This window comes from Octopus sinensis, linkage group LG4 (genome assembly GCF_006345805.1).
Source record: "Octopus sinensis linkage group LG4, ASM634580v1, whole genome shotgun sequence".
NCBI lineage: Eukaryota > Metazoa > Mollusca > Cephalopoda > Octopoda > Octopodidae > Octopus > Octopus sinensis.
The window spans coordinates 20,685,467-20,708,783 of record NC_043000.1 but is presented as its reverse complement, the minus strand read 5'-3'; the positions used below and the strand labels follow the sequence as shown (position 1 = coordinate 20,708,783).

The 23,317-nt window shown below is 37.4% G+C and overlaps 1 protein-coding gene across 1 annotated transcript in view; it reads right to left on the bottom strand.

Annotated features, from left to right (window-relative positions):
* The window catches only part of LOC115210297 (reelin), a 254,404-nt gene that overhangs the window by 219,337 nt on the left and 11,750 nt on the right, over positions 1-23,317 (bottom strand). Inside the window, exons 4-6 of the mRNA XM_036501881.1 lie at positions 12,949-13,019; positions 4,271-4,373; positions 435-528 (exon numbers count right to left, since the gene is read on the bottom strand). Of these exons, the coding sequence (XP_036357774.1) occupies positions 435-528; positions 4,271-4,373; positions 12,949-13,019 (268 nt within the window). The remainder of the gene's footprint in view (positions 1-434; positions 529-4,270; positions 4,374-12,948; positions 13,020-23,317) is intronic.

The window sequence follows — 23,317 nt, the reverse complement described above, 5'->3', positions numbered from 1 at the left end:
GCCAATGAAGTAGATTGAACAGAAGGATTTAGAATAATTTTCTCCGGACGTTACTCCACTAGAGGTTTTATTATTGGGCTACTAAAATAATAAAGTTTACGGTTCAAAACCGGCAACAGTCGATGAACTGAGAGCAGCCATTGGAGGTGGTGGTGGTGGAAACGCAATGGAAATGCAAATTTCAAAAAAACATTTCGTTTAGTATTTCCACCACCACCACCACACACACACACAATGTAGATAATATCGTGCTTAAAATATATGTATTCTTTTCTATCTACAGATCAAATATAGTATCTTTGATTTCAACAACCGTTCAATCATTACTCTACACAGGTTAGCATTCTGGACTTCTCTGATGCTGAAAGTAATTCTACAGATAAAGAGTTTAATCTTCAACCGATATTAACTAATGACAAATAAACCTTACTTACTAATTTACGTAATCCAGGAGAACAGAAGACAGCCGATTTGTCATGTAGCACAACTCCACAGGATTTATCTATTTCTGCACCTTCACTCTTTAACCTAATAAAACAAAACATAAATAGCGTTAAGCAACTGAGAAGGGCTGCAAAGAGAAGTTGTATACACGAAGATCAAGGAAATGTCCATTACAGCATGGGCTGGATGCATTTTGTCACGCCACCAGCTCCAGAATGATAAGAAAGTTATGAGCCTGGATTAAAGTGAATCTTGAATGCTGAGGAGGGAGCCGGTTTCCAACAGATACAAAGCTCCATCTTTGGGATGTAGTTAACACAGACAAATTCACATATTGAACTTCAGAAAAGTTTTGCATATTTTTACTGTTCCACTCACAAATTGGACTTGTAATGTACGATATAAATGTAATGGATATAAAAGCTGCAATGGATATACAAGCTGGAGGTTTCGAAGCAGTTGTGCATAGATATCCTTTGCGAGGTTTTGCCGCCTTTATAATCTATTATAATAATACTCTTGTGCTTTTCTCCGTCACAACATATAAATGAAAAAGGAAGGGGTAATAGATGAATAAGGAAGGAAAAGGTCATGGTAAACTGGTAAGTGGGATGATGGAAATTCTACGGGGAAAAACAAACAGCATTTCAACTCAGTGTGAGTATGTGTGTGTGTATGTAAAAGGGAAGTATGTGAATGATTGTTTGTTTGTTTGTTTGTTTGTTAGTGTGTGTGTGTGTGCAATGGAAGTGGGATGGTGAACATTTAACGCTGAAAAGAAAAACCAAACAGCGTTTCAACTCTGTGTGAGTCTATGTGTGTATGTGAGTGCGTGTAGATGGGAAGTATGTGAATGTGTGTATGTGTGAACCAGCGTTCTTTCAGTAACAAAACGATGATCGACATCACATTCCAAAAGACAACCACTAGATAACATTGACATTACTGTGATACCAGCTTTTCCCATGACCATAAACAAATCGCAAGGAAAGAGCTTTGAAAAAAGTTGGTATTTACTTGTCAGCCCCCATGTTTTGTCACGGCCAGCTTTATGTGGCCATAACCCTTTAGTGTTCGCATTATTCTGCCAAAATTAATTCTTTTTTATCCACATTGCCTTGAACTAATCAGGCATTATTTTGTAGCTATGAGATTTTGATGAGGTAGCTGTTCATTTTTAAAACGATGTTGTAGGGTTGGTGTGAGAGACCAGATCTGGCCAGTTTGAACATTAAACAGACAGAATACTTTTGGCCGGATATGGCCAGTTTAAATGCTAAAGGGTTAAGTCGTACAAGAAGGAAGGAAAACTTTAAAATTCTTTTGAAGGAAACAAATAGTCAAGGTATGTTAATTGCAGATAGATTTTTCACAAAAAATTTGGTAATAAAATAATTATTAAACTAAAAACTTGGTTTGCACCTTACTTATATATAAAATACTACAATTAACCTATTTCTTTATTACCCACAAGGGGCTAAACACAGAAGGGACAAACAAGGACAGACATAGGTATTAAGTCGATTATATCGACCCAGTGCGCATCTGGTACTTAATTTATCGACCCCGAAAGGATGGAAGATAAAGTCGACCTCGGCGGAATTTGAACTCACAACGTAACGGCAGACGAAATACCTATTTCTTTATTACCCACAAGGGGCTAAACACAGAGGGGACAAACAAGGACAGACATAGGTATTAAGTCGATTACATCGACCCCAGTGCGTAACTGGTACTTAATTTATCGACCCCGGAAGGATGAAAGGTAAAGTCGACCTCGGCGGAATTTGAACTCACAACGTAACGGCAGACGAAATACCGCTAAGCATTTCGCCCGACGTGCTAACGTTTCTACCAGCTCTTCGCCTACAATTAACCGTCATTTTGGACGACTCGGGGTCAGCTAGTAATACATTTATTTAAACTTTTAACTGATGTTCGTTCTTCAGTTTTGTTACCATTTGAAGTTTATCAATTTTATTATCTTTTTAATATCCGTCTCCGTGCTGTCTTGACTGGAAGTTAAATCAATAGATAATGAATTTTCCAATTGGCTTAATTTAACTGTAGTATATTTTATTCAGCCATCTTTTCCCCTTTTCCTTCATCTTTCATTTGTTTCAGTTATTAAACTGCGGCCATGCTGGGGCGGCACCAACTTGAACGGTTTTAGTCGAACGATTCGACCCCGGAGACTGTTTTTTTTTCTTAGAGTCTCGTACTTACTCAATTGGTAGACGGAAATTGAAAGAAGCCCGTCGTGTGTGTGTGTGTGTGTGTGTGTGCGCGCGCGTGCGTGTGTGTTTGTCACCGGTGTTGGTGCTTACATCCAAGTAACCAAACGGCTCGCCAACAAAGACTAATAGAATAAGTACGAGGTTTTTAAACAAAACAGAAAAGGGTCGATTCGTTCGACTAAAATTCCAGAAGGCGGTGCCCCAGCATGGCCGCCGTCCGACTGAAACAAATGATAAAAAGATAAATTATATAGTCCTCTCCTCTCCCCGCCTATCGGCGTGTCAGACAATTCAGGCTTACAAATTGGAGATCTATTCCAGCCTATGTGTTATAGTTGAGGTTAAAACTTGTTTGTCCCCTCTATGTTTAGACCCTTGTGGGTAGTAAAGGAATAGGCATTTCGTCTGCTGTTACGTTCTGAGTTCAAATTCCGCCGAGGTCGACTTTGCCTTTCATCATTTCGGGGTCGATGAATTAAGTACCAGTTGCGCACTGGGGTCGATGTAATCGACTTAATCCTTTTGTCTCTCCTTGTTTGTCCCCTCTATGTTTAGCCTCTTGTGGGCAATAAAGAAATAAGAAACGTTAGCACGCCGGGCGAAATGCTTAGCAGTATTTCGTCTGTCTTAACGTTCCGAGTTCAAATTCTGCCGAGATCGACTTTGCCTTTCATCCTTTCGGGGTCAATAAATTAAGTACAAGTTGCGTACTGGGGTCGGTCTAATCGACTTGCCCCTCCCCCAAAATTTCGGCCCTTGTGCCTAAAGTAGAAACGAATATATATATTTTCTTAGGCGGCGAGCTGCTAGAAACGTCAGCACGTCGGGTGAAATGCTTAGCAGCAGTTCGTCTATCTTAACGTTCTCTTTTCCCGAACCGCTAAGTTATGTGGATGTAAACACTCCAACATCGGTTGTCAAAAGATGATGGTGGGGACAAACACACACACATATACAACAGGCTTCTTTAAGTTTTTGTCTACCAAATCCACTCACAAAACTCTGGCCGGTCCGAGGTTATAGTAGAAGACACTTGCCCAAGGTACCACGCAGTGGGACTGAACGCGGAACCATGTGGTTGGTAAGCAAGCTACTTACCACACAGCCACTCTTGCGCTTATATCTATCTATCTATCTATCTATCTATCTATCTATCTATCTATCTATCTATGTGTGTGAATCTTTGTGTCTGTGTTTGTACCCCAACCATCGTTTGACAACCGATGTTAGTGTGTTTACGTCCCCGTAACTTAGCGGTTCGGTAAAAGTGACCGATCGAAGAAATACCAGGCTTACAAAGAATAAAGTCACGGGTTCGATTTCTTCGACTGAAAGGCGGTGCTCCAGCATGGCCGCCGCAGTCAATGGCCTGAAACAAATAAACAAATAAAAGAATACAATCAAATACGCTTCATCCCTCTTCAGTCGCTTGGTGCTCTGCATGTGACAGGGTAACACGGTGTTGTTGATGATGATGATGATGATGATGGTGAGGATTATGATGGTGGTGATGATGATGAGGATGATGATGATGATGATGACAACTGCAACGATGATGACGACGGAGTGAAATATAAGTGAAATCTTACCAGAGTGAAGTATCAAAATAGAAAGAATCGTCAAAGCTGTCTCTTAAGATAAAATCCTTTGTGTGTATGGAAATTAGTTTGGGTCTCATAGAATCGCTAGGATCTGAAATTTGAATGGAATCTTTTATTATTTAAATGCTCAGCTTTAAAACTATCGAACAGTTGGAGAATGATTAATTAGTTCCCCCCCGCTCTCCCTCTCTTGGTATGTGTGTGTGCGTATGTGTATGTGTGTGTGTGTGTGTGTGTGTGTGTGGTGTGTGTGTGTGTGTGTGTGTGTGTGTGAGAGAGAGAGAGAGAGAGAGAGGAGAGAGAGAGAGAGAAGAGAGAGAGACTATATATATATATCATCCGAAGTGTACAGTGTTATATATCCATCACGGCCGACCTTACCAGTCGGTTTCGCGCTAGGGGTGCCTACATACATACATACATACATACATACATACATACATACATGCATGCATAATACATACATACATACATACATACATACATACATACGTATGTATGTACACGCACATACACACACACACACACACAGTTTGTGTATCTATATGTTTGTCACCTCACAACTTGATTGGTTTGTTTACGTCCTGCTCGGCACCCCCCCCCCCCAAAAAAAAAAACCGACAGAATAACTACCGGCACCGAAGGTCAATTTAATCGACAAAATCCTTCAAGGTGGTGCCCCAGTATGACCGCAGTCCAATAACTGAAACACGTAAAAGAAAATAAATGATAAAAAGAAAGTAATTTTAATTATTTATTACCAAAGATCATAGAATGGACTAAATGAGTTTTCTCTTTTTTTATCAAAATTACTTTGTACGGCCCCTTGTATGCATAGAGACATGTAGAAGCACTCCGTCGGTTACGACGACGAGGGTTCCGGTTGATCCGAATCAACGGAACAACCTGCTCGTGAAATTAACGTGTAAGTGGTTGAGCATTCCACAGACACGTGTACCCTTAACGTAGTTCTCGGGGATATTCAGCGTGACACAGAGAGTGACAAGGCCGGCCCTTTGAAATACAGGTACAACAGAAACAGGAAGTAAGAGAAAGTTGTGATGAAAGAGTACAGCAGGGATCACCACCATCCCTGCCGGAGCCTCATGGAGCTTTAGGTGTTTTCGCTCAATAAACACTCACAACGCCCGGTCTGGGAATCGAAACCGCGATCCTATGACCGCGAGTCCGCTGCCCTAACCACTGGGCCATTGCGCCTCCACATAGAGACATGTAAGATTGCAATCAATGTTTCAACTGAAATTCAATTCGATTCTTTATCGTCGAGTTAAAGCTATCAGACAAACTTGTGACATGTTTGTTCAGAAATAGTTCTTTGTCCGTTTAAGTTAACTGTATGAAGGTTGTAGACAGCGTGAGGAAAATACGAAACGATACACAAATATTCAGGATATTTTCTGACTTGTGGTTGTGTACGTCATGGTGCATCCACAGGTTTAAATAATTTATTTTCTAAAGTTACCACGATGTATCATAGTTTTCGTGTCTATTAAATCTCTTGAAAGTTCTTTGAAAGTACATCAACATAAGAGATTTCTGTAAATGACACGCATTTTGTGTTCAAAAGATTTTTCAATATAGACAGGTATTACTGGAGGAATGAAAAAAAAAATGCATAAAAAATTTTCTTTGGAGCTTTAAATTTTCTTGTTAGACCACTAATGACAGAATCGATAATGATATAAAGAAAAGCAGATGTCCAATATAATGATTCTGCATACGTGTGGGAATGTTTTTCCTGCCTATCATCACTTGTCTGATTCTTATCAAAAAATATCTTTCACTTTTTCTCGTTTGCTTGTAATTTCATTTCAATTTGCAGAACGTTAGTGATATGCTTTAGCTCTGTCAAATTGATCTTGTAGTGTCTGTAGATTTTCGAAGAGCATTTAGTTGATTACTTCTATATCTGAAATACCAGTTGCAGATGTTGTGAACAAGAATGTCGAACCAAGTTGATGGCATGGGAATTCATCTGTAAAAAGCTCTCGTTACTTTATTTCTAGTCTTTGGCATCAGATTGTTTCAGAACATCCCAGAGGGCCAATTTGATTCCACTGAAATTCGATGCAAATAACTTCACATTACCGATTCTGGCTGATCACTGACTAGACGACATAAAATGCAACGACTGACAAACTTATGTGCATCAGAAAATCTCGGTCTTTGAAAAATGATTAGGATAAAATTTTGGACAAGAGAGAAAGATATTTCCGTTGATAAAAAAAATGTGTCTGCTTTAGTTTGAAGCTGTCGCACAGATTCAATTAATGATATTCATATGGTGAGGAAATAGCGACTGGATTTTAATTAAGAAATATCTTCCGCACCCACTAATACATAACCGTATTTGCATAATTTTCATATCATTAATTGAAGCAACTTTTTAAGAGGAAGTAAATTTACTCAATGTTTCCTTTATCAGGTTTATCAAAAATCTGTTTTCTCTCGATAAATTTTAAAAGATAGAAATCACTCTTGACTCTCACAGTTTATTCTTTGAAAGTAATATATATGATAAATGTCGTCTGTTTTATATATATGAAATCAGACGTTACATCAACAATCATTAAATTTTGCCTTTGATCTTTTAGAAAGATTTATTTTAAAACGAGACCGGAGCACAGAAAAATAAATTCGTTTTCAGACTCATGTGACAAATAATCTACCTGAAATCTTTCCCTGTTTCCTTAGCTTTCTTTGACTTGATTGATGTGGGTTTTAAGCACAACCAGCCCCCAAAATTGCCATTGTGACCATCACTAATCAAATGAGAGATACTACGGAATGCTAATTCTTCTTTGTGCGAAATAAATTTGTCAATTAGAAATTATACTGAAAAATGTTTCTTTCATCCGTTCGAATAAATTCCTTATTTTAGCTCTCACTATGATACAGAATTCAATTTATATCAGTTACCACGTTCATGCTCAACAATACTGACATATAAATCTCTCCATTTCCAGTAATTTATCATCCATTTTCTATTGTCAAAACTGATGAATTAACATCCATTCTCTATTGTCAAATCTGATGAATTAACTTCAATTTTTTTTAAAGGGTTGACGTTGTAAATAAAGTATAGTTTGTTTCTTGATGCTCTATACTGGCCAATCTCTCTCAGAATTAGCAACGTTGTAATTTCTGTGTTTAAAAATGACAACTGGAAAAGATTGCTGTTCTCTATGGCTTGGAAATGCTTTGAACAAAGGAACATATCTTTTCCGCGAGTATTTTTCAATGTTTTCTACATTGTTTTGTATTAAATCTCCAATGTCAAATCCATTCCAAGTGGTTTAATGAGATTTTTTTCCGAGTTTTATTGTTAGAAGTATTCTGATTACTTATTGATATGATTTCTTTGGGACATTGTAGATGGATTAACAGTTCTGCTCGGAGGTCCTAACGAAAAGCGGTTACAGAAAGAAGCTAACATACATGGATAACGCTCCACCGTCACTGCCACCCTCACATCAGAGTAGAACAAAGAGTAATTTGGTTTAATTTACCATATAACTTAGATGTTACGCAATCATTGCCAGAAACTTACGAACTCAAGTAAAACAACACTTCCCACCGATACACAATAAAACAAACACTTTAACTCTCATTACTTTAAAGTCACCTATTCCTGCTTGGATAAAATTTTCTCCAACCACACTTCAGAAAACCCACACCTACACAACCTCACCCGCAGCAGCAAGCTTATAACAGTCGAAGTCTCTATCCTCCTCTCAGAAGATCCTGTCTTTCTAAATTAGTGATATATCAAACATCTATAATACTGTCGGATGATATCAAAAAGAACAATAGGGAACTCAACACCCCTGGGTGGTATCAACAAGAATTACAGAAGACCCATAATGAACATTTTCAAATGCAGTTGCTACCAGCAACTACATTTATTTAGGTTGTAATGACGCCATTTGGAAATCTTCAGCACGCATGCGCAAAGTTATATTCTTTCGGGAGGCCTGTCGGAAGTTCCCGCATTCAGTTTTCATCCATATGCTAATAGAACAGAACGGATTCTTCTGCCATTTTGTTGATTTCCAAAATGGGGTCACTACAAGGTCAAAGCACAAGAAAAACTCTACCTCCATATCCTATTTGGTTTGACACCTCAGGGACCTAGGATCTGAATGTCCTCCATTATCATGAAGCATCATCGATGAAACACTTCTATGTAATATTATATATGTATTATAATGATATAATTAGCAGCTTATATGTGAAATATTACGTGTTTTCTAACGTCTATGGATGAAAATAAATGTTATCAATATCACATATAAATGTGTGACACAGTTTTTAACACATTTTGTAGCAGCAAATCAAATCTCAATGTACAACCGGTCTATCATATTTCGGTGTGATTGGGAATAATTTTCCTTAAGTTTTCTTACACTGTTTCCCTTCTTCAGTCTTTTGAACAATCGAACCATAAAGTTCAAAGTTACAGGTGAAGAAGCTTCAGCATTTAATAGAATATACTTACTTATTTTATTATGCATTGAGTAATTTCTCAGGCTTGTAAACAACAGAAAATAGAAGTGAACACATGTAGAGAGAGAGCTAAAGTATTTATCAACAGGTTGATACAGCCCTACGTTACTTGAGGTTCCATATATATGATTAACCACCTAGTTCATCAGATATCTACGATCAGATGATTTCATAGAGAGAATAATATCTTACGGACCACCAATGGCCTGGTCATGTCACGTGCACAGACTGGTACTATCACACACACACAGACAGACAGACACACACACACACACACACACACACACACACACACACACACAGTTGAAAAGTGGATAAGAATGACTTTTCTGATAATTATTTTCCACGTTAATGATTAAATGTTTCGAAATCGTTAGATGTTTACAAATCATATTATGACTCCGTTTTTTTCAGTGATGAGAGATTTTTTTTTAAAGTCTCTTTTTCAAAAGGAAAAAGAAAAAAATCCCCAGAAAACAGTGATCACTGAGAAAAACAGAATCACGATACGATTTATTTACATCGAATCGTTAAAGTGGAAAATAATTATCAGACAAGTCATTCTTACTATTTTACTATTTACTATTTTACTTGTTTCAGTCATTTGACTGCGGCCATGCCGGAGCACCGCCTTTAGTCGAGCAAATCGACCCCCGGACTTATTCTTTGTAAGCCCAGTACTTATTCTATCGGTCTCTTTTGCCGAACCGCTAAGTGACGGGGACGTAAACACACCAGCATCGGTTGTCAAGCAATGCTAGGGGGACAAACACAGACACACAAACATATACACACACACTTATATATGTATATACATATATACGACAGGCTTCTTTCAGTTTCCGTCTACCAAATCCACTCACAAGGCATTGGTCAGCCCGGGGCTATAGCAGAAGACACTTGCCCAAGATGCCACGCAGTGGGACTGAACCCGGAACCATGTGGTTGGTTAGTAAGCTACTTACCACACAGCCACTCCTATTGACTTTTTTCAAATGTGTACTACTGTATAAATGATTTTGTTTCTAGGAGCACTCCGTCGGTTGCAACGACGAGGGACCCAGCTGATACAATCAACGGAACAGCTTGCTCGTGAAATTAACATGCAAGTGGCTGAGCACTCCACAAACACGTGTACCCTTAATGTAGTTCTCGGGGAGATTCAGCGTGACACAGATTGTGACAATCTGACCCTTTGAAATACAGGTACTACTCATTTTTGCCAGCTGAGTGGGCTGGAGCAACACGAAATAAAGTGTCTTGCCCAAGGACCCAACGTGCCGCCGGGAATTGAACTCACGACTTTACGATCATGAGCCGAATGCCCCTAACCACTAAGTAACGCGCCTTCACGAATGATTTTGCTTCTTATGTATGTGTGTGTGTATGCGCATGCATACAAGCATAATCCATACATACACACACCACACACACATATATATATATATATATATATATATATATATATATAATATATATATATATATGGCTCAGTGGTTAGAGCGTCGAGCTTACGATCGTGAGGTTGTGAGCTCGAATCCCGGACCGGGCTGCGTGTTGTGTTCTTGAGCAAAGCACTTTATTTCACGTTGCTCCAGTTCACTCAGCTGTAGAAGTGAGTTGCGACGTCACTGGTGCCAAGCTGTATCGACCTTTGTCTTTCCCTTGGATAACACTGGTGGCGTGGAGAGGGGAGGCTGGTATGCATGGGCGACTGCTGGTCTTCCATAAACAACCTTGCCCGGACTTGTATCTAGGAGGGTAACTTTCTAGGTGCAATCCCATGGTCATTCATGACCGAAGGGTGTCTTTACCTTTATATATGTTTCTTTATTGCCCACAAGGGGCTAAACATAGAGGGGACAAACAAGGACAGACAAACGGATTAAGTCGATTACATTGACCCCAGTGCGTAACTGGTACTTAATTTATCGACCCCGAAAGGATGAAAGGCAAAGTCGACCTCGGCGGAATTTGAACTCAGGATTGCTGAACCTTTGTGTTTGCAGAAAAAGCACAAAGTGTGTATGTTTCATTTGCAGGACTTCTTACAGTGAAATTCTGAGTTTTATGATTTCCCTTATATAAGCGATTGAAGCACGCAAGCAATGTGACAACTTATGTAAGCAATAAGCAAAAGTATTCGTAAAAACATCGCAACATTTGTCAATCGTGATTTGATTTGGAGACGGAAAATAAAAACTTTGAAAAAATGTATCCCTACTTCATCTGCTCATTACTATTTAAAGAATACTCAATATTTTCGTATATCCATCCATCCATCCATCCATCCATCCATCCATCCATCCATCCATCCATCCATCCATCCATCCATCCATCCATCCATCCATCCATCCATCCATCCATCCATCCATCCATCCATCCATCCATCCATCCATCCATCCATCCATCCATCCATCCATCCATCCATCCACACACACACACACACACACACACACACACACACACACACAACACACACACACACACATACATACACACACACAACGTTTTCATGTCTGCTATGTATAAAAATCACAAGTAATTATATGGGATGCGACTCTTTTTTAATAACGTTTTAGTGGTCATGAATATGTATATATTTTTTAATATGAACATCATTGTAGATATGACAGATTGTGGCAGCTTTGTATAGCTTATTCCATTGCCATCGATAATTACCTTCACGAATTTAATGCTTTAGAAAGATATAATCGTTTAAAGGCTGGATATAAAGATTATTGCAATTACTTAGAAAAGAGTTTTGCGTGTTCGTATCATAAATGTTTTTTCTGTTTATTTCCGTGGAAATAGAAATGAATTTCCTAAGCGCTATCTAACCATAACGCTTTAAAAAAAAAATCACAAATCATATAATATCTACAGTCTATAGGGCAATGCATAATTGAAAGGTTTGGAAAAATTCTGGCAACATTAAAACAAACATTTAAACTTTAGAGAGGATTGCACTATACTATGTTTAGTTTTCTATCTTTTGTGTTTATGAATATAGATATCGTTCTTTATGTAATATATTGTATCTTTAAAATATCTGTCTTTTACCACGTCATTCTAATAAATGAGTAGCATACTAAAATGATTCCTCTTCAGAAAATAATTGGATTGCATGCTCGTTAATGCTATTAACTTAGGTTTTATATGATAATTAGGATTTGTATTAATATGCTGAAATTGCATGTTAAATTTGTTGTAAATTAATATTTACCAGCGCCTAATTCTAGAATTATATCTAAGAAATTAATTATACTTAGACTAGTATAAGCTGTGGTGTTTACAGAGTTAACTCTTTGAATAGACTCTATTGTTCGGCTGTCAAAAGTTTGCAAACGAATAGTGCATCATAATGGTAAAAGCCGAATTCTGTGGAGTAGAATATCTTTTGAACTTAATCTTAGCTGTACAATCCTATTAATACACAAATCTCAGGACTATTGGCTACACCAAACGCTATGTTTAATCTCCATCCCAAACAAAGAATTTTCACAAAATATCACAAAATAGGCGCAGGAGTGGCTGTGTGGTAAGTAGCTTGCTAACCAACCACATGGTTCTGGGTTCAGTCCCACTGCGTGGCATCTTGGGCAAGTGTCTTCTGCTATAGCCCCGGGCCGACCAATGCCTTGTGAGTGGATTTGGTAGATGGAAACTGAAAGAAGCCTGTCGTATATATGTATATATATATATATGTATGTGTTTGTGTGTCTGTGTTTGTCCCCCTAGCTTGACAACCATCACTTAGCGGTTCGGCAAAAGAGACCGATAGAATAAGTACTGGGCTTACAAAGAATAAGTCCCGGGGTCGATTTGCTCGACTAAAGGCGGTGCTCCAGCATGGCCGCAGTCAAATGACTGAAACAAGTAAAATATAAAAAAAAAAAAAATATAAAAAATAGCACGAATAGCTGGAAATTCCCTATTTTATAATTTAAATGACCAACTAGGGAAAAAAGAGACAATCCAGAAATAAGCTGTTTTAATAATATTTCACATTCCAACAATCAATTTTGTATCCAATCTGTATTATCATTGAGATACATCCTAAATACTGTTAGGATTTGAATTTGAAAAGAGAACCAAAGTAGTTAATAATATAGAAATAATGCTCAAGAATGTCTTACCTCCTTTTTCACAGAGCTGAAGAACTGTGGTATCTTTGAATAGCAAAATATTGCTGAGGGCTGCTGTGGCACTGAAAAAATTAAATTGATGATTTACTGATGTAATGAGAATCTGTCTATCATATAATAATAATAATATTAATAATAATAATAATAATAATAATAATAATAATAATAATAATAATAATAATGATAATAATAATAATAATAATAAATACAATTGCCTAAAATTTCAAATAGGAAGAATTTGGAACATGTGAACAGTAAAGGTCAAGCTTATAATAATTGGTGCAAAGGCAATGATAATAACGATGATGATGATAATAATAATAATAATGATAATAATAATAATAATAATCAATGATAATAATGATGATGATGATAATAATAATAATAATGATAATAATAATAATCATAATAATAATAATTTGCCCTAGGAGTCGGGAAGACGCTCGGCAAGAAATGGAAGCAAATTTGAAAGAAGAAAAAAAAAACAAAATAATAATAATAATAATGATGATTTCAGTTTTGGTACATTGACCCCAGTGCTCAACTGGTACTTAATTTATCGACCACAAAAGGATGAAGGGTAAAGTTGACTTTGACTAGATATTCTTTTATCACATACATGAACCTAGATTTTGGCAGACAGTACAAAGAGGAAATGTACAATAAAAAACCCCCCAGAAAAAAGCATAAAAAACAAAAACAAAAATCTATATTGGATAAAGGGTCATAATGAACAATGACAGTAAAGATATGTTAAACAGATAATGACTAACTACATAGAACTATAAAATAACAAGAACAGATGCTAACATAAATACAACTGTGTACCCACTTTACAACTTTAGATCATCCTCACATGTCAAAAGGTGGCGAGCTGGCAGAAACGTTAGCATGCCAGGTGAAATGCATAGCTGTATTTTGTCTGTCATTACGTTCTGAGTTCAAATTCCGCCAAGGTCGACTTTGCCTTTCATCCTTTCAGGGTCGATAAATAAAGTACCAGTTTCGCACTGGGGTCAATGTAATCAACTTAATCCCTTTGTCTGTCCTTGTTTGTCCACTCTATGTTAAGCCCCTTGCAGGCAGTAAAGAAATGTATCCTCACATGTCAAAAATCTAGAAATTCTTGCTTAATATCCTTCTGACTTTAAAATACAAAATGATCATCCAGATTAATATTTAATGTATTAATGGATTTGGATTCATTTCTTTATTAGAACACACACATTCAAAAACAGTAATGTAGATAGCAGCAAGTAGTCATTTGTCTCCTCAAGATACGTCAGACATAGAACTCTCTGAGAACATTACCTAGCAACCGAGATGCTAAAAACTCAATGTATAAAGGAAATGAATTTAAACATTGTCCGATGCTATTTCAAGACTGTTATAAATTGCTGACATTTTGCAGGTGTTCAATGAATCTCTACTAGAAATCAGATACATTTTGCACTGAATAAAAATAGATCAGAGCCCCTCCCTGCCACACATACACACATGCCAAATATTTATCAGCCATAGGAACAATACCAACACTAGACTTATCCACCATTTCTTCATGGATGACATAGAACTGAAAGCTGCAAATGGTCTCCAGTTTGGGATTTCCTTTATTATTATGAAACAATATTGTAAGGATATTGAAATGTTCTTTGCACTAAAGATGTACAAGTGACAAAATAATGTGACAGATTGATCAGCTGAGCAAATGATTTTGCTCCAGGTAGGGGAGGGAATTCTGGGATTGGACATTTCTCCTGTCAACAGATATTTAACAAAAATAATATTGGGTTGTCCGGGAAGTTTGTGCCAATTTTTAAAGGAAAGAAAAAGGTCAATAAATACTTGCCATTACAGTTTTAATCAACCAAATATGAACCATTTTGTTGCACAATGTGTCTCCATCTTTCCTTTAACTTTAAAATACCCTTTCCCCAAAATTGAGGTGGTTTCATGGCAAAGAATTCATCAAGGTATCTTTTTTACATCATCCAAGGAATTGAAATTTTTACCATTAAAACTATTTTGCAGAGACCTGAATAAGTGGATATCCAAAGGAACAATATCTGGTGAATATGGAGTGTGGGGCAACACATCCCAGCCGAGCTGCAGCAATTTTTGTTTGGTTCCCAAAGCATCAAGTGCCGAAAATTAACTTTCTTATCTTTCATTTTTTAAAGAATTACAGAATTAACACAGGTTATAGGAACATAAACTTTCTTCCACGAAAAGATAGCTTAAATTGTGCTCTAAATGGAGGTGTAGTCAAATCCTATTTTAAGGACTCAACCATGTTCTAAAATAAGCTACTATAAATCAGCACGAACTTTCCAGACAACCCAATAATAATCATTACTACAAAGTACATCATCAGATCATCAGATTTTTTTAAGAAGATAAAAGTTGTTAGCAACAAATAATAACATAACAGATTTAAAACGTACTGGATAGAGATAACAGCAGTAATAGTAAACAGTTCCTTTACATAATGCTTGTATTCGATATTGTACATTTTTACAAAAATATAGCAAAGTACAAAGTCAACAAAATATTTAAATGACAAATAATGCAAGCACAAAATGATGTGTATGTGTGTGAAAGGTGGGTAAATGAGAAATATGAATGATCTGACAAAATCATTGAGAGTGCTAATTACTAACTTCTTTAGTAATTAACACTGTCATATTAAAACATTTATAATGTCAGTTAGAGCATGATCTGTTGTGTTGCACTGAAATATAACAAAGATTTCATGGAACACAGTATGAGATATCTGTTAAAAATGTGCCACACACTACACAATAAGTCTATCAGTCAACTACTGTACATTCCTAGGAGAAAAGGAGGTTAATGCCATCTTAAGGCACTGGACATTTGCCCAGGAGTCCCATAGGCCTCAGGATCCAGTGCAAACTTATGTATGAAGGGGTGCTGAAAAATACTTGACTTTGGGTAAAAGAAAATATAGAAGAATCAGTTAATTATGATTTTATTCAACATATTCAAATTCACACACTTATTGTAGAAGTCCTTCAGTTTCATAAAGGGTTTTGGCCTTTCGTGATATCATTAAAGTCAGGAATTTTTCAGCACCTGCTCGTATGCTGTAACTGTGTTTGTAGAGGTCTCCATGGACATTATTTTGCTCACTGGGAGTGGGGGGGGGGTCTATATTGCAGTTGAGGTGGCCTTAAAGGTGGTAGTGGACTTTTGAACACTAACAGACAAGAAGGCAGTTAATGCTGTCCACTCTCTTTTGCCTTTTTAAAGCCTAGCCAGGCTCATGGGCCTGGTTTCCCGGTTTCAATGCCGTATGTGTTCCCCAGCTGGATGGGATGCCAGTCCATCGCAGCGTTACTCATTTTTGCCAGCTGAGTGGACTGGAGCAACATGAAATGAAGTGTTTTGCTCAAGAACACAACGCGTCGCCCGGTTCAGGAATCGAAACCACAATCTTACGATCATGATGCTGACACCCTAACCACTACGCCCCGTGCCTCCACAATACTGTCCGCTACCGATCTAATATATCTGCAGCATTAAAATGCAAGAAATTGGATTAATCTTAAAACAGTTGAAGTGTGAACATAAAGCAGCAGTGAAAACAGATATTGATCAATAATGATGACCAATACTTCCACAAACAGGATACCAGATATATAAACAAAATAGTATGTCTGGTCTGGATGAGCAAATTCATCTGAATGGAGTATCTGAATCAACAGCTTTCATTGATACATGTGCAAGTTATCACCTTTAGGTATATGGACAGAAATAGTTACACTACTTGCTCTATAGATGACAAATGTGGCCTCCTGTGTGGTGTATTTTTTTAAACAATGGATTACGTGGTAACAAGTTGTCCCATTCTAGCTCCCCTACAAAAAAATATGCTAAAAGACACACTAGCATAACGAAGCTGCTTTATGTAAACCTAAAGATAAATTTTCTATCCCATCTAGAAAAAGGTTATGAGGTACTCTTATTTCTTTACTGCCTACAAGGGGCTACATACAGCAGGGACAAACAAGGCAAACAAGGACAGACAAATGGATTAAGTCGATTATATCGACCCCAGTGCATAACTAGTACTTATTTAATCGACCCCGAAAGGATGAAAGGCAAAGTCGACCTCAGCGGAATTTGAACTCAGAACGTAGCGACAGACGAAATACTGCTAAGCATTTCGCCCGACATGCTAATGTTTTGGCCAGCTCGCCGCCTTATGAATCCTCATCTGTCTCAGAAAATGGCAATACCAAAATACTATGGAACTTTAACCAGTGGCACAGGTAGAGTGTGTACCTCTAGGGCAGCCCTTGAGTTTGCATCCGTCCATTCGGACCCTCATAAGCCTATTGAGACTTATACAGCCCCTCTCCCTCAAAGCTTACAGAGACAGATCCAAAAGTGCTGTCCTCATGAAAACATCTCCCGGAGTGGGTCACTCCCTCATCTCCCTACTTTGCTATGCTCCTGATTCTATCCTATGACTAGAATTTTCTGAGAGGAAAGGACAATAAAGCACTAATTATTGACAACATAGGAATCCCAAATGGTTGTATTGTTCTGCAGAAGAGAAATGAAAAGCCAAGAAATTGTATTGGTTTAGGTGTTGAGTGAAAAACTGCTACGGAGGATCTCTAAGCATCCCACTTGGAATTCGTATTGTAACTTCTCAAAAGAAATTGGCCAATTCCCATTTGAATAAACACAAGCATGTTCCAGAAAACAGTTTTCTATCAACCAATTTCCATTTGCAGAGTATTGGTCAACTTCATGCTATAGCAGAAAAAATTTATCCAGAATGGGGCCGTTGAAATTGAACAGGAACCACAGAGATGCTAAATGAATTTCCTAAACTATATAACCATGCCTACACACATGCACATGGTATATGCATGCATGTGTGTGTGTTTGTGTGTGCATGTGTTTAACATAGGCACAAGGCTCAAATCTTTAGGAGAAAGAGTTTGTTGAATATATCACCCCCTATGCTTGATAATTCTTTATTTTATCAAGTACCTAAAAGGATAAAAGGTAAGGTTGGCCTCCACAGGATTTGAACTCAGAAGAAAGGGACCTGGAACAAATACTGCGAAGCATTTTCTCAGCCCTCTAATGATTCTTCCAAATCATCACCGCTAATATATAATAAAATACAATATTGACCAAAACGAACAAACACCTATAAATAGAATTAGGTTATTACATATAAAGGTAAATGTACAGAATATATGAAATATATGTTTTCTGAAGACAAGCTCCTTGTACTTGCAACAACAAAATAACTGATGTGTAGTTATTAATGTTTAGTAAAAAGGGAAACACTTAACAAAATTATTGCTTATATACAAAGCTAGAGATATAGAACAATCAAAACCAGAAAGTAATTGAAGCAACCAGAAATAGCGAGAATTTTTTAATGCTTTCTTCTTTATTTTATTTATTTAATTATGTTTTTGATTGCTGAAAACAACAAAAACCAAAATAAATAAATAAATGAATAAAAGAAAAAGAAAACTTTGCTGAGAGAACTCTAATAACTGAAGTGAACTTTGAAACCATTTAAATTCAACTTACAGAAATGAGAATTATATTGCTAATAGAAACAAATATCTTGCAAGTGTATGCATAAAGGAAATACTTCATAAAAAAACATCTTAGCTTCACTCCTCAGTGAACAGTGGCTAATACTCCAGTTAGTCCTGCCAGGCAGGTGAAGTTGATGAGGGGACTTACATTTTTATTGGCTTATTCCAGTAGGGAAGTTCTAGAGATGTTGCTGTTCAGAGAATAAATTATTTGGGTGTGATGTGGGGAAACTGGAGTGGAGACATTGTACTATGACATAATTGAACTTTGAGTTATGTGAGAATTAATAAAATGTGGGAGAGAGAATGCCCTGATGATGCACTTTGTTATGAAATAGTCTGGAAAAAAGGCATCCTGTTTGAGAGATGAGTGGTTAACAGAATTCATGGATGAGATGCCACTTTGCAAGGAGATTCTCATGAAAGGTAATATCTAGAGTGTAGGGATTCCCAAAGTAGAGCAAAGGAGCTGCTAGACCCAAGAAAGATACTTGAAGACAAGGCAGTAATAAGGGGACATTGGCAGATAAAGAATGAGGGGAAGGGGCAATTAGTACTGTAAATCCTCGAGTATAATCTGCATTTTTTCCCCAAAATTTAAAGGTCAAAATCCCTAGATACGAGGTTAAAAATGAAAAATATTTTCTTAGCAATGTCCGAGTGTCTATTTGCTGTCTGGCAATGTTTATTCAGACACATTTTGTGATGTTGGGTGTGAAAATACCTTAAGCTAAGCCTGAAAGCAATGAAGTCATAAAATAATCATCCATAACTTGCAGTAAGCAACATTTATTAAAATAAAAGTATTCAGAACACAGAATAACATGTAACAAAAACAATTTGCAAACATATTTACATTCCCATATGACAGTTAAGAACATCACCAATATTGTATTATGCATGTGCAGAAGTGTTTGTTCGACTAGGTGCTGCTGGCTTAATTATGCACGACTCAAGTTAGAGAAGGAGTGCGTATTATACACAAGGTTTAGGTTTTTCAGAGGTACAGCCCCTTAAAAATCCCCAGTGTATTATACTCAAGGGTAGACTATACTCGAAGATTTATGGTAGTTATTCATAAAACTGTTACCTGAAATAAGTGCAGTGATAGGGTGGTCATATTTAAAGAATAATATGAAAAATAAATAATGATAAATACAGCTATAGTATTATATATTTTTTATTGGTATAACCCTTGCAGAACCAAAGAAGAGAAATGTTGGTGGTACTGTATCAAATAAGTAAAGGATGGTTTTATTCTGTCACCAACAAACAAACTTTTACCAATGTGCTGATTTGTCAAAGTGAGTTTTCCAATGAATCTGTGAAATCTCCAAGACCAGAAGAGTGCTTAAAAAATCATACTGCCAAGACAAATAAAGATTCTTCTTACTTTAGAGCACTTCAAAACCACTTATGCAATCAACCAATATTGTCAAGTATGTTTTCACTGTGAATAAACAAGAAAACGAGGGATTCTACACCCTCATAAAAATTTCGATACTGATCACCAAATTCGGAAAGCCACAGACTATTGATGTAAACTGATCCTACCATCTGTTATTGGGGTTCTACAAACCATGATGCACAAACATCTGGGATAATCAATAAAATTCCTTTAAGTGATATATAATGTTATAATGAATTGTCAAAATGGATTCAGTTGAGAAAGACACATTACGTAATTTTCTTCCAGGTCTAATCAAATTTCATTAACCCTTTAGCATTTAAACCAGCCATATCTGGCCAAAAGTATTCTGCCTGATTTATGTTCAAACTAGCCAGATCTGGTCTCTCACACCAACCCTACAATATCATTTTAAAATTTAACAGCTACCTCATCAAAATCTCATAGCTACAAGATAATGCATGATTAGTTCAAAACGATGTGGATAAAAAGGATTAATTTTGGCAGAATAATGTGAACATTAAAGGGTTAAAACTGTATAAAACAATTTTATTAGGGAATGAAGATTTACTGTTTACGTTCAGTCAGTTCATTAAAAATGTAAAAATAACTCAAGCATTATTATTTGCTGGCTATTTTGCAGATTCTGTATCCTTATTTTAAAAATAAGGTGCATCATCATCATCGTTTAACGTCCGCTTTCCATGCTAGCATGGGTTGGACGGTTTGACTGGAGTCTGGGAAGCCAGGAGGCTGTACCAGGCCCAGTCTGATCTGGCAGTGTTTCTACAGCTGGATGCCCTTCCTAATGCCAACCATTCCGTGTGTGTAGTGGGTGCTTTTTATGTACCACCAGCACAGGTGCCAGGTGAGGCTGGCAATAGCCACGATCGGTTGGTGCTTTTTACGTGCCACTGGCATGGAGGCCAGTTGGGGCGGTGCTGGCAACGGCCATGTTCAGATAGTTCTTTTACGTGCCACTGGAGGGAAATTTGACTTCTATTTCTAGCAACCACACAGAGGCTGTTGCATAGCATAATACATATTGCATGGAACAGAATTTTTTATTTAAAGAATACAGCAACATAAGGTGTTACATTTGTCAATTGTATGCTATTACATGTACTATAACACAATATATAAGAAGTCTTGCTATTCTTATCTCCGAGATGGCTATTGTTATAGCAGACAATGAAACAGCTTTTGAAACTAGAAACAGGAATGATCTCAAGTCAGTCAGTACTTTTCTATTCAAACAGCTGTCATTGTCGGAGATATCAATCATATATTTAATGGATTACATAAACCAGAACTGACTAAATGAATGTTGCTGATGTGGAAAAACTTATTGTATTTTATCTGATTGTACAAAGAAACAGTTTTGTGAGTATGTAGAGTGTAGCTCCTGAGAGATTACTAATGGAAGCCAACTTTGAAAACTTAGAATGAAAGAGAAATTTGAAGGAATTTTCAAACAGAACATTTTACAAATAGAAGAAGAATTCACATAAAAAGGGACCATCATTAATCATAAATTTCAGCTGAAAATGGAATATTCAGTCAGCCTCCTTAAATTAGCTAAGTTTATTCTTTCACATTCTTATTTTGGTTTATCTTCCACAAGTAGTAGTTGTAGTAGTTTGGTGGTGGTGGTGGTGGTGGTGGTAGTAGAAGTAGTAGTGGTGGTGGTGGTGATGGTTGTGATGGTGATGATGGTGGTGGTGATGATGGTGGTGATGGTGGTGGTGATGGTGGTGGTGGTGGTGGTGATGGTGGTGGTGATGATGGTGGTGGTAGTAGTGGTGGATATAGTAGTAGTAGTGGTGATGGTGATGGTGACGGTGGTGTTGGTGTTGGTGGTGGTGGTAGTAGTAGTAGTAGTAGTAGTAGTAGTAGTAGTTACAGTAGTGGCTTGGTTTTAGTGCTTCTATAGTTGATTGGGTGACCTACTATCAAAGGGGGTACCAGCCACAACCATCCCATCCCATCCCATCCTTATAAGTATGTGGCACTATATAGTCTTATATACCCTTCGTTTCATAAAACAACAGGGTATGATTTGAGGAAATATTTCCCGCTACTTCTAGCAGACTGAGTTACTGTACAGAAGTGCTCTCCCCCATTGGTTAGTAATCTACTACAAGTAGCATCTAGTTATATCTTTAGGTTTTAGTAGAGCAGCATTTTTGATATTGGAACCACATTCTGAGAAAAAAAAAACAAACTAAAAAGCAAAAACAAAAAACTGCAAAATGTTGTACCGAATATGCCCAAGGCATGATCCTTGGGGTGAAATTCTCTTCAGAACATGGTCAATTCTTAAGTCAATTAGTGCTGAAGCCATTCTGTCACTTCAAAATGAATAGCAGCATAGAACTAATGCAGCAATTACAGCAATCTTTGGATCAAAGAATTTTGTGCAAGAAATATCTTTAATCTGTAGGCTGTGCGGTAAGTAGCTTGCTTACGAACCACATGGTTCTGGGTTCAGTCCTACTGCGTGGCACCTTGGGCAAGTGTCTCCTGCTATAGCCTCAGGCTGACCAAAGCCTTGTGTGTGGATTTGGTTGATGGAAACTGAAAGAAGCCCATCGTATATATGTATATATATGTGTGTGTGTATATGTTTGTGTGTGTGTGTTTGTGTGTCTGTATTTGTCCCTCCAACATCGCTTGACAACCGATGCTGGTGTGTTTACATCCCCGTAACTTAGCGGTTCGGCAAAAGAGACTGATAGAATAAGTACTAGGCTTACAAAGAATAAGTCCTGGGGTCGATTTGCCTGACTAAAGGTGGTGCTCCAGCATGGCCACCGTCAAATGACTGAAACAAGTAAAAGAGTAATCTATTGTTTAATACCACAGTTATCCTTGATTCAGGAAACCTCTGCTCAAAGGAATTCCAGCTATGACAATCCTGTCTTCTTTCTTTTCTCAGACACAGTATATCTAATATTCCTCCTTCCTGTTTAAGATGGTAAGGTGTGATTTGAGGAAGATTTAGCAACTATTACTAGCAGATTGACAAACCACATATAATGCCAACGTGTTCAGTCAGAGCAATTAAAATTACTGACATTCCTTGAAATCTCTTTTTGGTTTACTGTTGCTAACGCAAATCTTCCTGTCAAGTTCTTTGGGCTTTGACACAATGTTGTTTGTAGAAGTAAAATTACTGTTGTACTCAACAAAACAGTCCTGACATATCACTTCACTATATGTGGAGGCACATGGCCTAGTGGTTAGAGCAGCGGACTGGCGGTCGAGAGATCGTGGGTTCGAATCTCAGACTGGGCGATGTGTGTGTTTATGAACGAAACACCTAAGCTCCACGCAGCTCCAGCAGAAGGTAATGGCG